At 38.5% G+C, this 19,629-nt stretch overlaps 1 protein-coding gene across 7 annotated transcripts in view; it reads left to right on the forward strand.

Annotated features, from left to right (window-relative positions):
* NAV2 (neuron navigator 2) overlaps positions 1 to 19,629 on the forward strand; it is a 210,088-nt gene that overhangs the window by 165,170 nt on the left and 25,289 nt on the right. For 3 of the 7 annotated variants that reach the window (XM_051777240.1, XM_051777242.1, XM_051777245.1), the window contains 8 exons: positions 2,504 to 2,971; positions 3,946 to 4,011; positions 5,240 to 5,284; positions 7,604 to 7,764; positions 9,489 to 9,686; positions 14,640 to 14,692; positions 16,746 to 16,769; positions 16,889 to 16,963. In XM_051777240.1, the coding sequence (XP_051633200.1) occupies positions 2,504 to 2,971; positions 3,946 to 4,011; positions 5,240 to 5,284; positions 7,604 to 7,764; positions 9,489 to 9,686; positions 14,640 to 14,692; positions 16,746 to 16,769; positions 16,889 to 16,963 (1,090 nt within the window). The remainder of the gene's footprint in view (positions 1 to 2,503; positions 2,972 to 3,945; positions 4,012 to 5,239; positions 5,285 to 7,603; positions 7,765 to 9,488; positions 9,687 to 14,639; positions 14,693 to 16,745; positions 16,770 to 16,888; positions 16,964 to 19,629) is intronic. The other 4 variants (XM_051777241.1, XM_051777243.1, XM_051777244.1 and 1 more) reach the window with 3 other exon arrangements.

The following is a 19,629-nucleotide window of genomic DNA, read 5'->3' on the forward strand; positions in this document are numbered from 1 at the left end:
TTCTGTCTTGACACCCATAATACCCATATGGTTATGCTACATCATCCTGCTTCCAGTGATGTGAGAAAGCCACATTCCATCTGAAGCACCAGTGCAAGCATAATGGCTGTGATGGCAGCTTAAGCTAACGCTGTAAACTGTTTTTAGATGGGTGGTTTTATTTGAAGAGCCTGTGTGAGGATAATTCAAGATACTTTATTTTGTTCCTGGTTATCAATAAATAAGCCATTTCCCTTAGAACAGGCAATTTTCATCAATGGCTACTTAAAAACTCCAATAGACCTTTCATTTCTATAGTACAGCCCATGACAAATGCAGATTTTCAGTGTTCAAGCCTCAGGCACATTGATAGGAATTTGACTGGGAATTTTTTTATTACTAGAAAGCCACATTGCTGGCTGTGTACTTGAAATACTACATTAGAAATACATGAAACTTCAAAGAGAAGACACATAGGCTCAATTTAACTATTTTCTCATTTGATTTACAATTTCACACTTGAATTTTCACCAGCCCCTTTAAGTTGTCATGTATTAAAATGTGTCAGACCTGAATTGGGCCTCGTATGCTTTTTGCTGCTTTCTGGAATGACAGTGAAGATGATTTTGAGCTTAATTTTCATGGTCAGTTATGATGAGTTTTTGTTTTTTGCATATTTCCTTTTGGCCCTGTAATTTTTTTGTGCTATCCAATGAATTAGAATCCATACCTTTGTAATGATACAGATTTACCTATAAGTCTGCGAATATATGTAACTTCTATGCTGTCCTAAACAGGAAAGACTGTGTAGCTTAAAAACAGCTTGCAAACTGTTGCGGGGGTAGTTGGGTGTTTTTAAGCTCTGGGATCATATCTCTAAGAGTTTTCCCAATGCAGCTGAAGAGGTTGTATGCTCTGGCATGGGAACAGGAATACCCTAAGCTGGTATTGCTGCTTAAGGCAATAGAATCACAGAACGGTTTGGGTTGGAAGGGACCATGAAGTTCATCTCATTCCACCCCTCTGCCATGGGCAGGAACACCTTCCATTAGACCGGGTTGCTCCAAGCCCTGTACAGCCTGGTCTTGGACATTTCTGGGGATGGGGCATCCACAGCTTCCCTCGGCAACCTGTGCCAGGGCCTGACCACCCTCACAGGGAAGGATTTCTTCCTTATGTCTAATCTAAACCTGCCCTCTGGCACTTTGAAGTGTTATCCAGGTGCCTTGTATCAAGAGTGCAGTAGCAGCCACCCAGAAAGGATGTTTTCCAGGCAGCCTTCACAGGTAGCCTGGAGCTGCAGGGAGCACCCATGCAGTACAGACAGTGAGTGCCTCTGGGCATCACTGGGCTTGCTCCACATGTGCTGTAGCTCTACCCCATGGCCTGTGTTTCTGGGGTGTGTTGGACGAAGTGACTTAGTGTCCGTGTCTTGTACAGACAACCTGGGCAAACTTGAAAGCAGAGAAAGTTCTGCCTGGTGTACACCCACCATAAGTCTTTAGGAACGCTCATAAAGAAGTTCTGTGGTCCTCTGTTCTGAGGGCTACAGTCTGATAGATACCCCCTTGGAAGATTTCATCCCCATTACTCCTCAGTGAATGGTTAAAAAAGCAAATCCATGTAGGTATGTGTGAGAAAAACTAGGGTTCCAAAGGCAGTTACAGGAGCGAAGTGGCAGAAGCAGAAGCAACATTTTGGAGTGGATGTTTGAACCTGAAGTGAAAGATACACTTCCTTCCTAATTTTGAAGATCGATTTTGGAATGATTGATAACCTAGTCTTAAACAAGTTTACTCTAAGACACTTTTGCACTTCTGAGAACTTTCCCATTGACTATTAGTGAGGGAATTGAAGTGTCTCCTTCCTTGGCAGTGCAGCTGCATCCCAGTCAGCCTCCTCCAGCTATGCTGACTATATCCCCTCCCTCTCTGAGTTCTGGAACTCAACTAGTTTTTTACTGAGCCAGTTCCAGATGCCAAAAACAGTTAACATCTCGTTCTCCACTAAAAAAAGTTTCCAGCCAGCTTGGCTCATAAAATGAAACAAACCTACCTTTGATATGAATACATATTATTCTTGTTGCATCCCAGCAAATGCTGCTTCTGTGCAGAGCATTTGGTGATTTGCACAGAATTTGCCTGGTCAACAAGCTTTCAGCTTCTAGTATTCCATTATGGATTGATCAATGCAGTGTTTCTCTGGTATCCCTCTTCCTTAAGGAGCAGAAGATGATATGACTGTTTTAGTTCTGTGAAGCTGTATTTTAGCTTTGTGAAAGTTGTATTTGATGATTCAGAGAAGACACACCTAAGATATTTGAAGCTATTGTAATTGCCTCTTGGCTTTATTGAAGGGACAGTGAACACAAGGAGATTATAAATTTATAGTTGCACATGTCCAATGTAGGATCCTGTACCTAATGTTGGTTTTCTGGAGCTAAGAAGATATATGGTCTAGATATAAAATATCCCTGGACTTAATATTCCATTTTATGTATTTTTCATGTTGTCTTTTTTTACAGACTTTTTGGTGGCAAGCCTAGTAAACAAGTTCCCATCACAACAGCTGAAAATATGAAAAACTCGGTAGTCATCTCCAATCCTCATGCTACCATGAACCAACAGGGTAACCTTGATTCCCCATCTGGCAGTGGTGTGCTGAGCAGTGGGGGCAGCAGTCCTCTCTATAGTAAAAACACAGATCTGAACCAGTCTCCACTGGCTTCTAGTCCCAGTTCAGCACACTCAGCTCCTTCCAACAGTTTAACGTGGGGTACCAACGCGAGTAGCTCTTCTGCCGTCAGCAAGGATGGCATTGGATACCAGTCTGTCAGCAGCCTTCACACCAGCTGTGAATCCATTGACATCTCCCTGAGCAGTGGAGGTGGGCTGAGCCATAACTCCTCCGGTGGCTTGATTCCAGCCTCTAAAGATGATTCTCTGACTCCCTTTGTCCGAACCAACAGTGTTAAGACTACATTGTCTGAAAGGTTAGTTGGTTTTTCTCTTGTTTCCCAGTGATTGTATGTGTCTCAAGCGGGAATGAAGCCCTGGCAAATCAAGTAAGGCTTCTTACAAGGTAATACAGAATGGTATTGCTAGGACATACAGAGAAGCCATTCCAGGCAAGGACCCCAGTTCAGAGCAAGAGGATGGGTTCAGGTGAGGTTTTTAATTTGCTGTGGTAGCCATTGTGACACCTTTTTTTTACTACCATATGATACCTAATATTTGAGTTTTGCATCCTATGTTATCCTTCCAAAGATCTCCTGTTAATTGATCTGATAGTGATATTAAAATACTTTCCATTGTTATTATCATTTTGATTTGAAAAGTCAACTGTTTCCTGTTAAACTTCTTGTTTATCACATTTGATGGAGCTCTGGAGGTGATGCTGAAAAGAGAAGTCCCCATCTCCTTAGCTGTTTGATCCCTTCTCAGCCTCTCCTTGTTGTCCTGTCCCATCTCCAGCTGCTCCCTACAATGTTTCAGTTCATGCATTCATGTGAATGCTTGGTGAATCCAATTGGAAGCTGGATCCAAGTGAAAAATGATCACCTGAATTGTATTTCAGACAGATCAGTTTCAGATTCATCAGTATTTGTGTGGACACAGAGTAGGAGCTGGGAAGAGGCTGAGCAGGGAGGAGGGAACAGGGCTGGTTTTTCAGCATCAGAGCTGTATTGGTGGCTCATTGAGCTGACATGAGAGTAAACTAGGCAATGCATGGTCTCTGAGGGACCTCTTGTAGCACTGGAAATCAACTGCATCCTGATGTGTAATTATGAATTCAGGTAGCAAAATTTTTGTAGTTGCATCTCAGTGGAGAAAATTACACCTGAATATAATGTTCTGAGGGTTCGGTTTTCTGGTTTTGTTTTATTATAACTCCTTTCTGTTCTTTCATCTTTTCATTCTAATATTCCTTCTCTTGTTTTCTGTCTTGTTGGACTGATTCTTCTAGCCCTCTTTCTTCCCCTGCTGCTAGCCCCAAATTCTGCCGAAATACTTTGCCCAGGAGACAGGACAGGTAATGCTGTCTCAGGACAGGAGTACGCTCAAGGCTGTAGGTTTTGTTGCCCATCTCAGTGAAGCAAATTGTTTCGTGCCAGACTGTGCTCAGTTGAGTGCTCTGCTGTGTTCATCATTCAGGTGTAAACTGACACAAAGACATGCCAGTGAGAGTCCCTCAAACACCCCATCTGTCTACCCAAATCAATCTGGAGAACGGCAGAGTCGGCATGTTTTTGGTGTTGCTCTTGTTTCTGGGAACATCTTTTGGATTGTGGGGGGGTATTACCCACACACACTTCATTCCTTTGCCAAAGGCAATTTGAAAATCAAGCCCTTTTTTTCTTTCCTATGAATCTAAACTCTCACTAGCATTTCAGCATTCCTCTGGCATGCTGCTTTTTCCCACTGCCTTTCTGGCCTGTCCTTTTTGTCGTGAAGTCCCTGTGTCATTCAGTGTCGTCAGTCTTTGATTGCAGTTTGGCTTATGAGTGTTTTCCAGGGACTTAGATACATTCATCCTTGTAGAGATGAATGCTAAAGTTAGAAAAAGCTGGCACAAATCTAAACATCCTAGTTCACTTCTGCTTGCTGATGTAATTTTATCAGTACTATACTGTAATTTAGCCATAAGGGTTGTCATTTAATTAATTTACTTAAGCATGTGGATATTTTCTTTCAAAATAAATTAACAGATTCTACTCAGTAACAAGTTCATCAGTTGTAAAAACATAAACTGAAATAGTTGAGTTTTGGGCAACTAATAGGTCCATTTTATTTTGCTAATGGAATTTAAGCTAAGGTTTGGAAATTTAAACAGTCTGGGCTCAGTACTTCCGTACGTTGCAGCTGTGACAGTAATTAACTGCATTCCCTCAGTGGTGTCTGCTGAAAGAAATGATAGGAAGGTGGTTTGGACTTGAAGATTCTCATCAACTTTTACCAATAGCCTCCTGAAAAGCCTGGTTTTAGACACCCATTTGACATTTAAAGAGCCAATTTTGTTCATTGTGGGTAGGAGAAACAGTGAAATGAGGTTGTGAGCAGATGTGGTTCATTGGCATGGTACCAGCTGCATGTTTGTGCAAACCCCACCTGGGTAAGGAGATCTGTGCATGTTTCTGTAGGGAGGCCTCAGCACCTTTTCCTCTGAAAAGGTGATGCAGATGTTTGTACGTCCTTCGTCCTGATCTTATTCCTTCCCTTTTGTTCTTCTCTGAAGTTCTTTTCTTTTAACTTTTCTGCAGCGACCCACATCTTGATAGGAACACTTTGCCTAAGAAGGGACTCAGGTATTGGTGTTTCCACATGGTTTAACAGCTTTTGTGGTGGCTTTGGAGTTTGCTTTGTGTTTCTCTTGTGGCTGGTGGTGATGGTTGCAGTTTGCAAGAGGTGGCAACAATACTCTTTCTCACTTTTTCTTTCTTTCTTTCCTTCTTTCTTTTTCTTCTTTCTCTTTCTTTCTTTTCTTTCTTTTTCTTTCTTTTCTTTCTTCTTCTTTCTTTCTTTCTTTTTCTTTCTTTCTTTCTCTTTCTTTCTTTCTTTCTGTTTCTCTGTTTCTTTAATCCTCAAAGAAGGTAATTGACAACTGTGCTTTTTCATCTAGTTGCTTCTCTGCTTTTTTCATCTAGTTGCTTCTCTGCTTGAGCAAGAACTGTGGCTTTTGCTGGCTGAATTGGTGAAAAGCATCTTAAACCATCCCTGGGCTTGACTTGAAAACCATAATTTTGCATTTTCTATGGCTATTCCATGGAATGACTTGAGATCTTTTTAAACCTGGGAACCTTGGTGTTGGTATACAGATAAAGAAGGTTTACAAGGTCATGCCAAACGTTTTAGGATGAAATTGGATATATTAATTAAAAAATAAAATTTACCTCAGAATACCTAAATATGTAGGGCTTTAGACATAACTTCTACCCTTCTAGAAAAGAACAAAAAAAATCCTCAACCAAACTTTCAGCAATTGTCTTCTCGTATATTTCGTGTATCTGTAAGGTGTTTATTTTTATAGCATAAAAAATATTTGTCTACTGGTACAAGCAATCCCAGCCAGATAACAAACATTAGTTATATTAATTAAATGCTCTAAGTGTTACAGAATTTACAGAAGGCATCTTTGACAGTTTAGGAAATTGCAGATTCAGAATTGCTGAATGCAGCTTCTGGGATCACTGAGGTGATGCCTTGAAATTACAGCTGAGATTTATCCTGTGCTATACATATTGTTCTTCACAACAGCCTTGTCCCATGAAGCTGAGTGCTAAAAGCCTTTCTTAAAATGGCAACTTGTTTAAAATGTTTCTGTGATTCTCCAGTATTTCTCTAGTAAATAAAGAATCTCTTTTAAGACCAAAACATTTGAGTGCTGAAGAGGTAGGTATTTATGCTGGGGAAAAAAAAATCCTTAGTGTGTTAAAGTGAAATGACTGTAAACCCCCTTTCTTAATAAACTGATTGATATGCAGAGTTTAAGAGATGCAGATAGTCAGGGACTTCGCTGAAGTGTTGAGGCATAAGCAGAAGAATGAATGTATTTTTTGAAAGTAGTTTGAATTTTTTAATTATTGTAGCGTTCCCATTGATTTAAAATAGTCTTAATAAGTGATATCTTACTGTAGGGTATTTAGTTGGAGGGAATCAAATTAATTAAATAGATAATATCAGCTCCAAGTGTTTAGTTTTTGGAAGGAGAGCTAGTAACTCATAAATATTTCTGAAAGCCACTGGCACAGCCTGAGACAGACACTGAATTCCATCAGCAGACAAGTGTTTCCACGTTGCTCTTGCTGTTGATGCCTGTTCCCTATCACGTAGCTCACGTAACACCTGTCCTAACATACCTATTTTTCAGGCATATACACAATAAATCAAGCAGATTTAAAACTTTGCTTAGGCTGAAGCCAGCGGGTGTTTTGCCGTTGATGTTGGCGTAGACAATGTTTCTGCTGTTTTCTTTCCCTTCAGAAAAGTCTAAACATAGTCTCCTTTGGGATGATTTAATGCTGTTAGGTTTGAACTAAATGGGATGCACCTCCACAGTCCTCTATATGAATATCTCTGGAATATGAATTATCGGGTCACAGCTTGTTGAGAAAAAATTTGATAATGGTTTTGTTGACTTGAAGTTGGTTATATCACAAAATGTCAGCTAATCTTAGGGATGTACCAAAATATTAAAATAGCGATAGAATTTTGGCATAGCCTAAATAGGTTTTCCAAGTTATGGTTTTATTTTTGAATCATACATGCATAATACACACTATATTTTATTCTGCAGTGCTACACTGCACAACTTCTGTCTGTAACTTTTGGGTCAGTCTAGTTTTACTACTGATGCCATAGGAAAGAAGTGTGTGGATTGGGTTTTTTCCCAAACAGAGGTGAAATGAATTAGAAACAGCTTAGAACAGCTTGGAGCAGCTCCTTAATTCAGAATTCTATTGGGTTTTTATCATTTTAATCCTTAAATTTCATATGAGGATTCTTCCATTTTTCTTTCCCTTTCTCCCTCCTCAAGTCTTGTGACATTTCATGGTTGTTTGGTTTGGTTTTTTTTAAAATTAAATAAATATCAAAGTTCATTGTGAAAAACCTGCCTGTTTTTGCAGGTATACTCCATCCTCCCAACTCCGTAGTCAGGACGATGCAAAAGAATGGCTGCGGTCCCATTCAGCAGGAGGACTGCAGGATACTGCTGGCAATTCTCCATTTTCGTCTGGATCCAGCATAACATCACCCTCTGGAACTAGATTTAACTTCTCTCAGCTTGGTGAATAATTATCTGTTTGAATAATCATAGCAATGCATTGTATGTCTTGCAAACAGCCTCTTACACAATGTAATTTTCTTTCAGCAGCTCCAAGTCCCACATTCAACCTCAGGAAGTGCTTTCATTGAAATGAGTGTGACTAATTGGCGTTATTATCTTGTATGCCCAAAGGTGCCATACTTGCAGTAGCTTTAAAACTACTTCTCTGGGAGTAATCAGATTCCTTAATATAAACTGTGAGCTATTCAGTGGAGCTGTTTGTTAATATCACACATTGGGGTGCTTAAAAGACCTAAATTGTTGCTCACCTGTATAGTAATAATGCTGTAAAATCCAAGCATATTACTTACTGTATGTACCAGTCTCATTGGTTTGATATTTTATCTTTGTATGTGTTTTCAAAATAAATATATTGTTTATTATAACTTCTATATAATAACTACTTTGTATATAATAATTATATGCAAAATAGTTAAGCCTGTGTTTATGAACTTCTTCTGTTGTGTGTATTTGCAGCAGCTTGCACAGTCTCTTATTTCTAGTGTAGTTTGGAGTTGCAGTAATGATGTTTTAAAGCCTTTCTTTGAGTGTGCTTGAAAGAAACACATTCAATAAACAGCTTTAAATAAACTGACACTTAGCAAAATGTCAGCTGAATATACACACAGTGTAAAGACATTGCAAACATCTAACAAACTGTCAGGAAAATTCATAAAAGTCAAAGAAAATAACGAAAAAGTGTTGTCACTGGCCCAGAAAATTAACTCTTTATGCAGAGGGTTGGAGATTATTTATATTAATTAGCTTCAAAAACTACTTGGCTACAAAGTGAAATTTACTCCAGGAAAAAAAAAAAGGAAATACGTTTTTCTGTGTTCTTAAGAAGAGAGTTTGGAGATATTGGAGTCAAGAGGGGTCATTGCATTTAATTTAAGAGCAAATGTTGATATGAAAGTTGATCACCTGTAAGCCGAATTATTCTGTCTTCTACAATAGTCTGTATCAGTTGCTCGTGTATATAGAAACAAGCAATGGCAGCACACCAAGAGGAACCTGCCAGCTGAACAGTGATTTTGTTGTTCTTTTTTTTCTCCACAAGTCTATTAATTCTGAGTAAATAACAGGCATAATTTTAGCCCAAAAGTTCTTTTAAAAAATGTGAAATTGGAATAGTGAATTTGTACTCTAAGCACTGGCTGGGAGAGTATTGGCTTTTTAGGCAAAATTAATATTTTACAATTCTTATGACCTCATAGTGGAAAGAAACAATTCTTAAATATACAACTATTAGGAAACTAAAGCTCTTTACATTTGTGATTTAAATACATAGAAAAATGTCATTTCCTAAGAACTTAAGGGCTTTGAAGAAGTCCTATTCCGTATAGACTAGGTTTGGAGGAAGGACAGTTCCAAATTAAATGAGACTTGATTATTTCATGTCTATGAGGTTTTAGTGAGTTGGCTGAGCTTGTTTGTGGAAGCGTAGACATATCACCCTGTGTTTAAAATGACCCTGTTTACCTGAGTTTTCATATTCACTAGCTTGATTTGCATACCTCTTATTTGAATTAATTGAATTAGAAAAAGAACAAAGCCTGAAGAGCATGACATCAAAAATTCATATCTTAAAGTGGGGGGGGAAGGGGGAGAAAAAAGGTTTGTTGGTAGCTGCAGGAAGATTTGCGGTTCCACGAATAAATTGGTGTTTCTAATTCTCTTTGCAGCAAGCCCAACGAGCGCAGCCCAGCTGAGCCTGTCCAACCCCAGCATGCTGCGGACACACAGCCTCTCCAACGCCGACGGTCCCTACGACCCCTACAGCGACACCCGCTTCAGGAACAGCTCCATGTCCCTGGATGAGAAGAGCAGGACCATGAGCCGCTCTGGCTCCTTCCGTGACGGCTTCGAAGAAGGTCAGCAAAGTATGTGATGGTGCTGGAAATGATCAGAAGATGGCATTTTTACACAAACCAAGTGAAAATTGGGCGCTTTTCAGCTCAGCATAAGGGGTCATTTCAAAGCACAGCTTTCTCTATGTGGAGCTCTCAGTGTTAAATAAAACTTAAGTCCTAGTCATTGTTATTCTGATCATAGAATCACAGAATATGCTGAGTTGGAGGAAACCCACAGGGATCACTGAGTCTACCTCCTGGCCCTGCAACAGAACATCCCCAAGAATCCCACCCCATGCCTGAAAACGTTGCCCAAAGGCTTCTTCAGCTCTGTCAGCCTTGGTGCTGTGAGCACTTCTCTGGGGAGCCTCTTCCAGTGCCCAACCACCCTCTGGGTGAAGAACTTTTTCCTAATATCCAACCTCACCCTCCCCTGACCCAGCTTCAGGCCATTCCCTCGAGTCCTGTCACTGGTCACCAGAGAGAATGATGGTGTTCATTCAGTGATTGTTCTGGCCAGACACAGGAAATAAGTGTTGTACCTAGACCATGACTGTTCAAGAAATTGTTTAAACAATCCTGTGCTGCATTTTTAGCAATTTCAAAACGGAAAGGTCATGCTTAGAGTCAGCACATTAGTGTTCCATCAATAGGGGTATTCTCCTAAACTTGCACCTCCACACTTCTGCTTATAATGTAACATAAGTGGTGTTAGTCAGACTGTTTCTATCCTAGTAATTTTTCCAGTATTTAATCTGTACTCAGATTGTCTTTTTATTTCTGCTGAATGTCCTAGTTTGATACCACACATCTTCCAAAGAAAGGACCCAAGTAGTTCTTCAAAGCATCTAGACTTGTCTTTTTAATGCCTCATCATCTTTTGAAATAGGTAATCATACTCAATAAAAAGAACCCATGTCAATATAATAAGAAAAACGTATAAATGAATGCTTAGGTTGGTTGCTGCTGATCAGGTGAATTAAACTTTGTTTGCTCTCAGAGAGCTGGGTGATCATGAGCAAAGATTGCCAGATGCTTAGTCACTTGAATTCTATACAACGATGAACAGAAGTGCTCTGACTGAATTGTTCCTTAATATAATCTGAAGGAATTTAAGTCACTGCATCTGTGTTATGCTTGGATGATTTACTGAAAGAGTTACTACAGCAAAACTTACTCAGGTTTTATTGAAGACATCCTCCAAAAAAGCGTAACCGTAGTCTTTTAAGTGTGCTGAAGATTGCAGCAAATTCTTTTTGGCATGTTGGAGGTTAAACTCTCTCTTGTAATTCAGAAATTCTTGTTCCAGAAGAGGGGCTAGTTTGGATAAATATTTAATAAGAATTACATGGTTGAGGATGAACCATTTAAAAAAAAAGACCAACCAAAATTAAAAGAGAAGAGCTAGGTGAAAAGTTCTACTAAGTCCTTTTCATTCATTCAAAAAAAGTAATAAAAATGAAGTCCAAGAAAAATTGACTTGAAAGCAGTTGAAAAATATCACTTTTGTATACAAGGAAGGAACTTGAACCTGCAGTGGACATGCTGAAGAGGTCCCTTTCAGATTTTCCCCAGTTTTTGGCACCTAAAAGGATAATAATATTTTACCAGATGGGATGAATGTTCAGATGTAGTCTCTGTATTTTTGTCTTCAGGTAAAAGGTCTTCTGTCACTTCCCTGGCTGTACAGAAGGCTTATTAGCTCCTGCTTATTTCCCAGGGAATCACAAATGCTGAATGAACAAGTGGTTCTGAATATGGCATAGATGTGCTGTGCTTTCAGACCTGTGGATCTAATTCACTTTCACCTTGAGGGAATAGATTAAAAAGTATTAGAGAAATTAAATTTGTGGTTAATGAACAAATTGATTTTATACAATCAGGCAGTGTCAGGTCTTATATAAAGCTTACTAACCTACTTCTTAATTATTTCTTAGCACATCAGATTGCAAGACATTGGTTTCTCATTAACTTCAGCAGGGCCAGGATTTATTCTTAAAGGTTTTTTTGTCTTTTGCTTCTATAGTGTGAAGTATGTGAACTACAGTCATGTTCTCTCACAGCACAGCATGCAGGTCAAAATGTTAGTCAGCGTTGCAGTACATAACTCTTTTGATAGAAAGGGTTTCAGGACTGTGGAGGGGCCAATGGGAGCAGCCTCCACATATCCAGAACTTCAGGGGGGAAAAAAACACAGCATAAAACTTGAGTGCTGTCTCAGCTCTCCAGTTTCCCCATTTCCCCAGCCGAAAGTCTTTCACAGGAACTGAGCTGCCACTGACTCCACCCTGATACTTAGAGATTAAAAATAATTAAATTCATTGTTGTTGGGATATAAATTTATATTCTTTTTTGTGCTACTGACTGCAATACCAGTTGTTCTTTCTGCTCCTTGGGCAGTTGATCATGGCTAGACCCTTTCTTTTCTAACGTGCTTGCATATGCATTTATAGTGCTTTAAAGTAATAGCTCCAAAACAATTAGGGTTTGTAGGCTGCATGCAGATGCATGCAAAAAACCAGAGCTCTCATCAAGAGCATAACTGCCTTCAGGCTCCTAATTAAATAGCCTTCAAGTAGCCATCTGCAGATAGTTTAAAAAGAAATTACTCAAAAATATTAACTCCCTAGTTGTCCTTGAGACGAGAAATCTGAAATCATACACATTCCAGTGATGCACTTGAGCCACCATCCCTGGAGGTGTTTGAGAGAGGTGTAGCTGTGGGACTTGGAGACGTGGTTTGGTGATGGCCTTGGCAGTGCTGGGTTAGTGGATTGGACTAGTTGGTGGATTGGACTAGTTAGTGGATCATCCATTTGGACTGGATGATCTTGGAGGTCTTTTCCAGCCTAAATGAATGTCTGATTCTATGTGACGGTGGTGTTTCACAAGACAGGAGTATGAGTCCCAGAGTTATATGTTCTTTCCCCTTTTTCATTTTGGGTCTTCTTTGCTCTGTTAAAATCCCAACATGGTCTCAAAAAATTCCAGCTGATGCTAATTCAAAAATGTGTGTGACCCAATCCATTATGAAGACTTCTATTTTTTCTCTGGACAGCTGGTATGGATCTTTTTTTGGATACATATCTATTAGTAAAAAATGCACAAGGAAAGAATATAGAGAGGCAGACCAGAAAATAATATTATATTCCCTGTATGAGTCTGTTTGTGGCCTTGTGTAATATTGGCTCACTTTGGGCTTTCCGTCTTAAAAAAGCCAGTCCTAAGGGAAAAATGCAGGTAAAGAAAAGCAAAAAGGAGATCTGAAGTGCAGGGCACTGTGATACGAATTAAGTTAAAGCAGGAATCTTGGAAACTGCTTGGGAAATGATGGCTGAAGGGAGATGATAATATGTAATTTGTTGCATTATAAAGAGGTTGGATATCCATTCCTTCTCATATCACAGGGATGTGGAGGCACTTGAGGAACTTACTGAGTGATTCAGCAGCAGATCTAAAGGAACTGCAAGGAATTACATTTCTGAACACAAGAAGAGATTTTTTGTTTCAGATCAAATGTGTCAGTGGATTCAGAAGCAGTTAAGCAAGTTAATGGGAGAGAGGTCACAGCAACTAGACAAAAATAATGGTCTGACTGTAGTTTCCATCTCTGAAGTTTGCATCTTTGCTGATTCCCAGAAGGTGCAAAGACATACCTGGGGAATAATCACCGGGTATCTGCCTCCTCCTTTCATTCTTTTCTGTAAACATGGGCTGTGGTTGCAGCCAGAGCTGGAGCACATGATTAGACAAACCCTGGGTCTGACTCACACTAGTTATTTTTGTGTTCTTAGTGCAGCACAGTCCTTAACATCTAACTAGAAAGATAATTTTAATTGAAAATGTGATTAACCAGAGAAAACTAATGGATGTGAGGGTTTTTTTACTTTCTTGTGGACTTTTTAAATTGTCCTAAATTCCTCCAGAAGCCAACTTAAACCTTGTTTACTTCTCTTTCCAGCATTGCCTTAGGATACAATGTCAGTGGGAAAGAAGAACCCATTTATTATGAATGTAGAATTGCAGTAGGTAATTAGAGTAAAATGGCAGCTTTTCTAAACTTTTTTTTTTTTGGCTGGAGGATTTAGATGAAAGAAAAAGTGATTTTACACTACTATGTGTGATTTGTATGAAGTTATCCTGAATTTTGAATAAGAATTTCAGTTTAATGTATTTTGTTTCTAAAAATAAAAGTAAAGGAAGGGTAATTTTGCATGTTTCAGTAGCTTCAGGTAGGTTTTTTTTAATAGTGTAATCAAAAATTAAATGATGTTATATGTAAATCCTAATGTCAGGATGGTGGTAACATCCTTGAGAGTCACAGAATAATTGGGGTTGGAAGGGACCTCTGTAGATCTGAAGTCCATCACTGTATATCGTTTACAGTATATTTTTTTATATATATAATGTATATTTAAATGCAAAAATTGCTTGAAACTAATTCTTTTTCAGGAAAAGTCTTGTATCCATGTTTTCACTCTGTTAATTTTTCTAAGAGAGCAAAAACTTTGCCTTGTCAAAGAATGTCATTGCTTTAAAGAAAGACCAGAAAACCCTAGAGGGAAAAGAGAAGAATCTCTTCTGCATTTCACTTGATTTCTTGATTTGTTTTTTTTTTAATCTTGAGTAAGCCCTTTTGCAAGAATCTTAAGATAAAGTGTCCAGAGAAATATTTATTTCTGAACAAATCTTCATCAAAACTTTTTTTTCACTTTCTCGACCACACCTCATTTTCCCCAAAAAAACCCAAGTATTATTAAAATTTTAAAACAGCTTTACCAAGTTTATGGATTGTATCACCTGACCATGTATTCTTCAACCCGTATGGTTATTGGTGCAGTAATGTAATTAAGTTTATGATGGATGATGAAATTTGTGGAAGTATTTCTTCAGTAGGTTGGTGGTTGACAGTGGATGATTTATGATGATTCCACTCTGTGATTAGTGCATTTATATTCATTGTGTTTATTTTCTTCCCTTTAGTGCATGGTTCTTCTCTCTCTTTGGTCTCCAGTACTTCATCTATTTATTCGACAGTGAGTATAATGAAATGAACAGTTTATTTATTAATCAAAATTATTGAATTGACTGGTCTTATTGTGCTAATTTTGCCATTTAAGGAGGGGGGAAAAAAGCACTTCCTTCTGAATACTGGCTAGGAAAGAAGTTCATAAAGATACCTGTGGATATTTAGCAGTATCCTCATTAAACACAGACTTTAATGACCTCAAAGCAGCCATTGATTTTTTGAGTCAGTATTTTACACTGTGCTGAGTAGGTTTTGCTACGAAGGACCTCAGTAGATTTGAGGAGATTTGATCTTCATTACCTTAAGTATCCCAAATTTTGCTGAATGAAGTAATTCCATCCTTATATCAATGATCTCCTACTAAAGAAGTTTTGAGGATACTTTTTAACGCACAGATATTAATAAATCTAAAGAGGTCATTTTGTTCATTATGCCAGTAATATTTTCTCCACAAGTATGCATTCATTTAGGTTATCTGATCCTAAAATAAGGCTTACTGAAGTTTGAAAATACAGGGGGTTTTTTAAATGCATGTTGCCTTTGCTTATTTTCTTCTAATCCCAGGAAGGATTTTCCATTTAAACATCCACTACAAAAGACCTTGTAATTTAAGGCTTTACCTGTGCTGTAGCAGGAAGGTGAGGCTGCAGCATCCAGACTCTGTCTTGCCTGGCTCTTACCTGCCTAGTTGGGGTTTCACTACAGTGACCCAGGGGCTTGGAAGGTTCCAGCCCACACAAGACTGTACAGAAATATTTGGTACCAGTGGTTAGTTCCCAGTGGCTTCACTGCTGTTAATATCCAAGTAGCCAATTAATGGTTTCTCTGTAATCCTGGCAGGCTGGGATCACTGTTTTGGTGTTTTCTTAAGGCACAAGCCTTTTAAAAATCAGTGGATAATAATTCCTTCTGAAATATGTGGTAGTTGAACAGGATCTTCAAATTCTCATGCAAGTATGATGCATCTTTGCATTTACCACGCATCCACAGCTGAATTTGGGCATATGTAATACAGGAGTATATGGAAGACTGTTCTATTGGAAGATCATCTGTAATAGTCTATGAAGTCTGTCAAGCCAGCATAGTATTATTTAGCATTATTTTACATATATGTTTCACTGATAACAAGCCATATGTGTAACATGACCTTAAGACCTCGATAATAAATTTAAAATACCACTTTTCGTTATTGGCCTTGCCTCAAGTGAGGTCCATAAAAAGCCAAAACAAATAAGGGATTGGAAGGCTGGAAAAGAGACCTTTTTCTCTGGGCTGCTGTTCATAACTATGGGAGCCACAAGGAGAGTACTCAGAGCTTCTGGTTTCTGTGCTTGCTGCCCAGGCACGAGTGGCCCCTAATAGTGTGGTTGGATGGGTGTAATTTTCCTGGTGGCTGATAGTGGCCATGTTTGCATAAGGACAGTGGAGTGTGGAACTTTGTACTGTATAGTTCTCTTTAGCTGATAACTTTGGTTAGAAATGAGCCATAGTAGCCACAATTTTATCATGAAGACCACAACAGATAGTCAGTACATCCACTTGGCATCCTCTCAGAACTAGTAGTGTGTCCTCACTTTTCCATCCCCACAGCAGTACCCAAGTGGAAGGAATTTTTTTTTTCCCATGTCATTTTGGAATGCCAAAACGTGATCTCTTTCCCATGCAGAGCTGAGCATGGGACAAAGGGAATTCCCTGGGATCAGCCATGTTCTGTGGCAGTCCTGGTTCTTCAGAGCCTCATGCCATCCTTATGCACAGAGACAGGACTTCAGCATTCCAGGATTCAGGCTCAGAGGTGCTCTGCTCAGCAGGCTGGAAGGTGGAGCCCAGATTCCTTCCTCCAGGAGGAAGTACTACACCAGCAACCTGTTTTCTTTTTGTTTGAGAGTAAATAAATTAAGAGATTATCTTAGATTGAATATGGATGTGGGAATTCAAAATAAGGAACTCACATTAGAGTTATTGAAATGCAAAAAAAAAAAAGTATGAAAATTTACATAAATTTGTCAGGTTGGTTATGTTGTAATATCCTCACCTATTTCCTTTCTTTTATTTTACAGCCTGAAGAGAAATGCCAGTCAGAGGTAAGAGCACATCCTTTTTGACAAGCATAAATGTTCTGCTAAGGCACTCTGCACTGTGTGTCTTGCTGTGGTATTTGTCCTTATTGCAATGCAGTAAAGTGCTCTCTTAAAACACACAGATTCGGAAACTTCGAAGAGAATTGGATGCTTCCCAAGAAAAAGTATCAGCTCTGACAACTCAGTTGACAGCCAATGTGAGTACAACTCTGAGAACAAGCATAAATGGAAAATGGATTTAGTGCACAAATTGCCATCCAATCTTTTTAAGCAACAAAAAGTTTTCATGTGTATAACATTCGGTTCACATTAACTAAAAAAATAACTGCATATATGTGTTATATATGCAAAAATATATACCAAAAATAACATCCTTTGTCCTACTAACTTATCCTATGCCTTTCTTTAAATACTGAATTATAATATTAATTTGGCTTTTTATATATATGTAAGCCATCTTTAGATCCTGAGAAAATCATTGAAGACAGGGTCTTTTTTTATAAATAGTATCTTGCTTTGACATTTGGATGGAATGAGTTACAGATAAAGATTATAATTGGTAGGAGTAAAAATCGATAGAAACTCGGATTTAAATGCCTTATATTTTTCTGTTGCATAAAGGTGTGGGTTAATGGCGTGAGAGGTAATAGTGGCATAAAGGGCTTTGGGTTAAAAAGTTAAGCCTAAGGAGTGGACATAGCTGACTTTTAACCAGTGTAGACAGTATTTCTGCTTGTTCCTTCGAGGAATTTGAGGGATAAGTAATTTAAGACACTTGGAAAAAAATGTTTGGAAGCCAGGAGGTGTTGAGGCAATACTGTATGACCCTGAGAGGGTTTATTTGTGTGATCCGTGCTGTAGTCACAGATAGCAGAAATCTGGAACACAGAAGCCTGCAAGAAAAATAAGCAATTCTAGAGTAAATAAGCTGCAGATGAGCGGTCAGCAGATCAGATCTGGTTTATGGGAATGAATAAACATTAGAACATATGTTGCTGGAGAAGATATTCCTGTCCATCAGCTCTCTGAATAGGTGGAATACAAAACTTGGGGCAGTAAAGGACAGGTTTCACTTGAGCAGTAACACCTATCACAAGAAGGGATCAAGGGGAAATCTACTGTGCTGTTCACTGCAGGCATCACAGTGCTTCCTCCAGCTTGAAAATGGAACTGGCAAACCAAGAACACAGTTAATAGAGAAGCCAAATAAAAGGGCTTTGACTGCATGAAATCACTTAGTCACTGTCCCAAGAGGAAAAGAAAACAATTTAAAAGTCTTCCAAAAATTAAATCTTATATTTGCCTTTCAAATACAAAGGGGATGGATACATAGGTTGGTTTTCATGCAGAAGCTTCTTTTACATGTGAGAAAGCAGGACCAGATTCTCTTGCATATATTTTTAACCATATTGTTAAATGGCACAGCTTGTGTCCTTCAAACAAAGAACTTGTCAGCTGAGCAGCTCATGTGATTCTGCCTTGGCTTTATTGCATTCCCCTTCACGCAGTGTTTGGGGTCAATAGGCTGATACTCAACACAGGCCTGTCTCCAAGAGTAGTGAGTAGCACAGGCTACTCACTGCCTGGCCCAGCTGCTGTTAATTTGCCCAGGAATTTGTATGTGGTTACTACCACTCTCTTCATGAAGAATAGTTTTTAACATGTGCTGCTGCACATTTTTGTTTGGTTTTGGGTCATTTTGGGTTTTGTGGGTTTTTGTTGGCTTTTTTTCTTTTTTCTTTTTTTTTAAATTAGCATCATTTATTATTTTGATAATATTCCATTTTTGCTTCGTTCACTTTACTAAAATTTCATAGTGTTTTATTCATGCTATTTAAACTTCTTACATTTGGACCTGCCCCTTATTTGCTTATAAATTGGCAAGTCTACTGCAGAGATGTTGCTATAACTGTCCAACTAATAAATTTCTGTCTCTAGCCACCTCTTTTTCCATATAAAAGACAAAGTCTGTCCCCCAAAACGTTAAGAGTAATAAATATTGTTAGTTAAGATGCTGCTTTGTGGACATTTCCTTTACACACCATTCCTTTAATAAAATGCTTTTAAGTCAGGCAGTTCAAATTAATCTCTTTAATTTAATAATTTTGTCCCTGAATTTCCTTACATAGATACTTCAGCTTTTGATGCTTCTCAAGCCATCAAGGGCAAGAATTTGAAAACATTTTGCTCCAATGAGAAAGGGAAGATTTTTTTTCCATAGTCCACTGAACAATTTCAAGATAGGAATAGTTTCAAGATCCAGTTTTGAAAGAGCAACTATTGTTTAAGGCTCAGGTCAAAGCATTAAGCGTTTGTATCCTGTTAGCAATCCATACAACCCACTTGCCCGTTTATTTTTTGCTTTTTCAAAGTATTGCTGAGGATTCCTGAATATCAGATTTGTTGTCCCCTGTTCATCCTCCCCAACAGAAGCTGTGCACTCTGTGTTTTTAAAATAAATATTTAGGTTCTCCTACATATGTAGTGTGAGGTTTTAAATTACTTTTTGCCATTTTCTCACAGTCTCAGCTCTGCTTATTTTCATAGGGGCTGATGGGAATGAGAGCTGCACATCCCCGTGTTATTGTACTGCTCATGTTTGTTTTCATTGTGAATGTGAGAACAGTTATTTAGGATAAGTCATCTGTGTGCTGCTGCTGAATAAGTCTGGAATAGCTCTGTGAAAGGTTTTGCCATTCTGTATATATTTAGGTGAGAAAATATAAATCTTTCCACTTGGAAAGATTTCACACAGTTTTACTTGTCATTGGGTGAACAGAATTACTTTTAATAGATAAATTAAACATTGTTTTCAATGGATAGTATAGATTACTATGGCTGTTGAGACAAATAGATATTGAAC

Source organism: Manacus candei, unplaced genomic scaffold (genome assembly GCF_025592945.1).
Source record: "Manacus candei isolate 608988 ecotype Guabito, Panama unplaced genomic scaffold, ASM2559294v1 h1tg000009l, whole genome shotgun sequence".
Lineage (NCBI taxonomy): Eukaryota > Metazoa > Chordata > Aves > Passeriformes > Pipridae > Manacus > Manacus candei.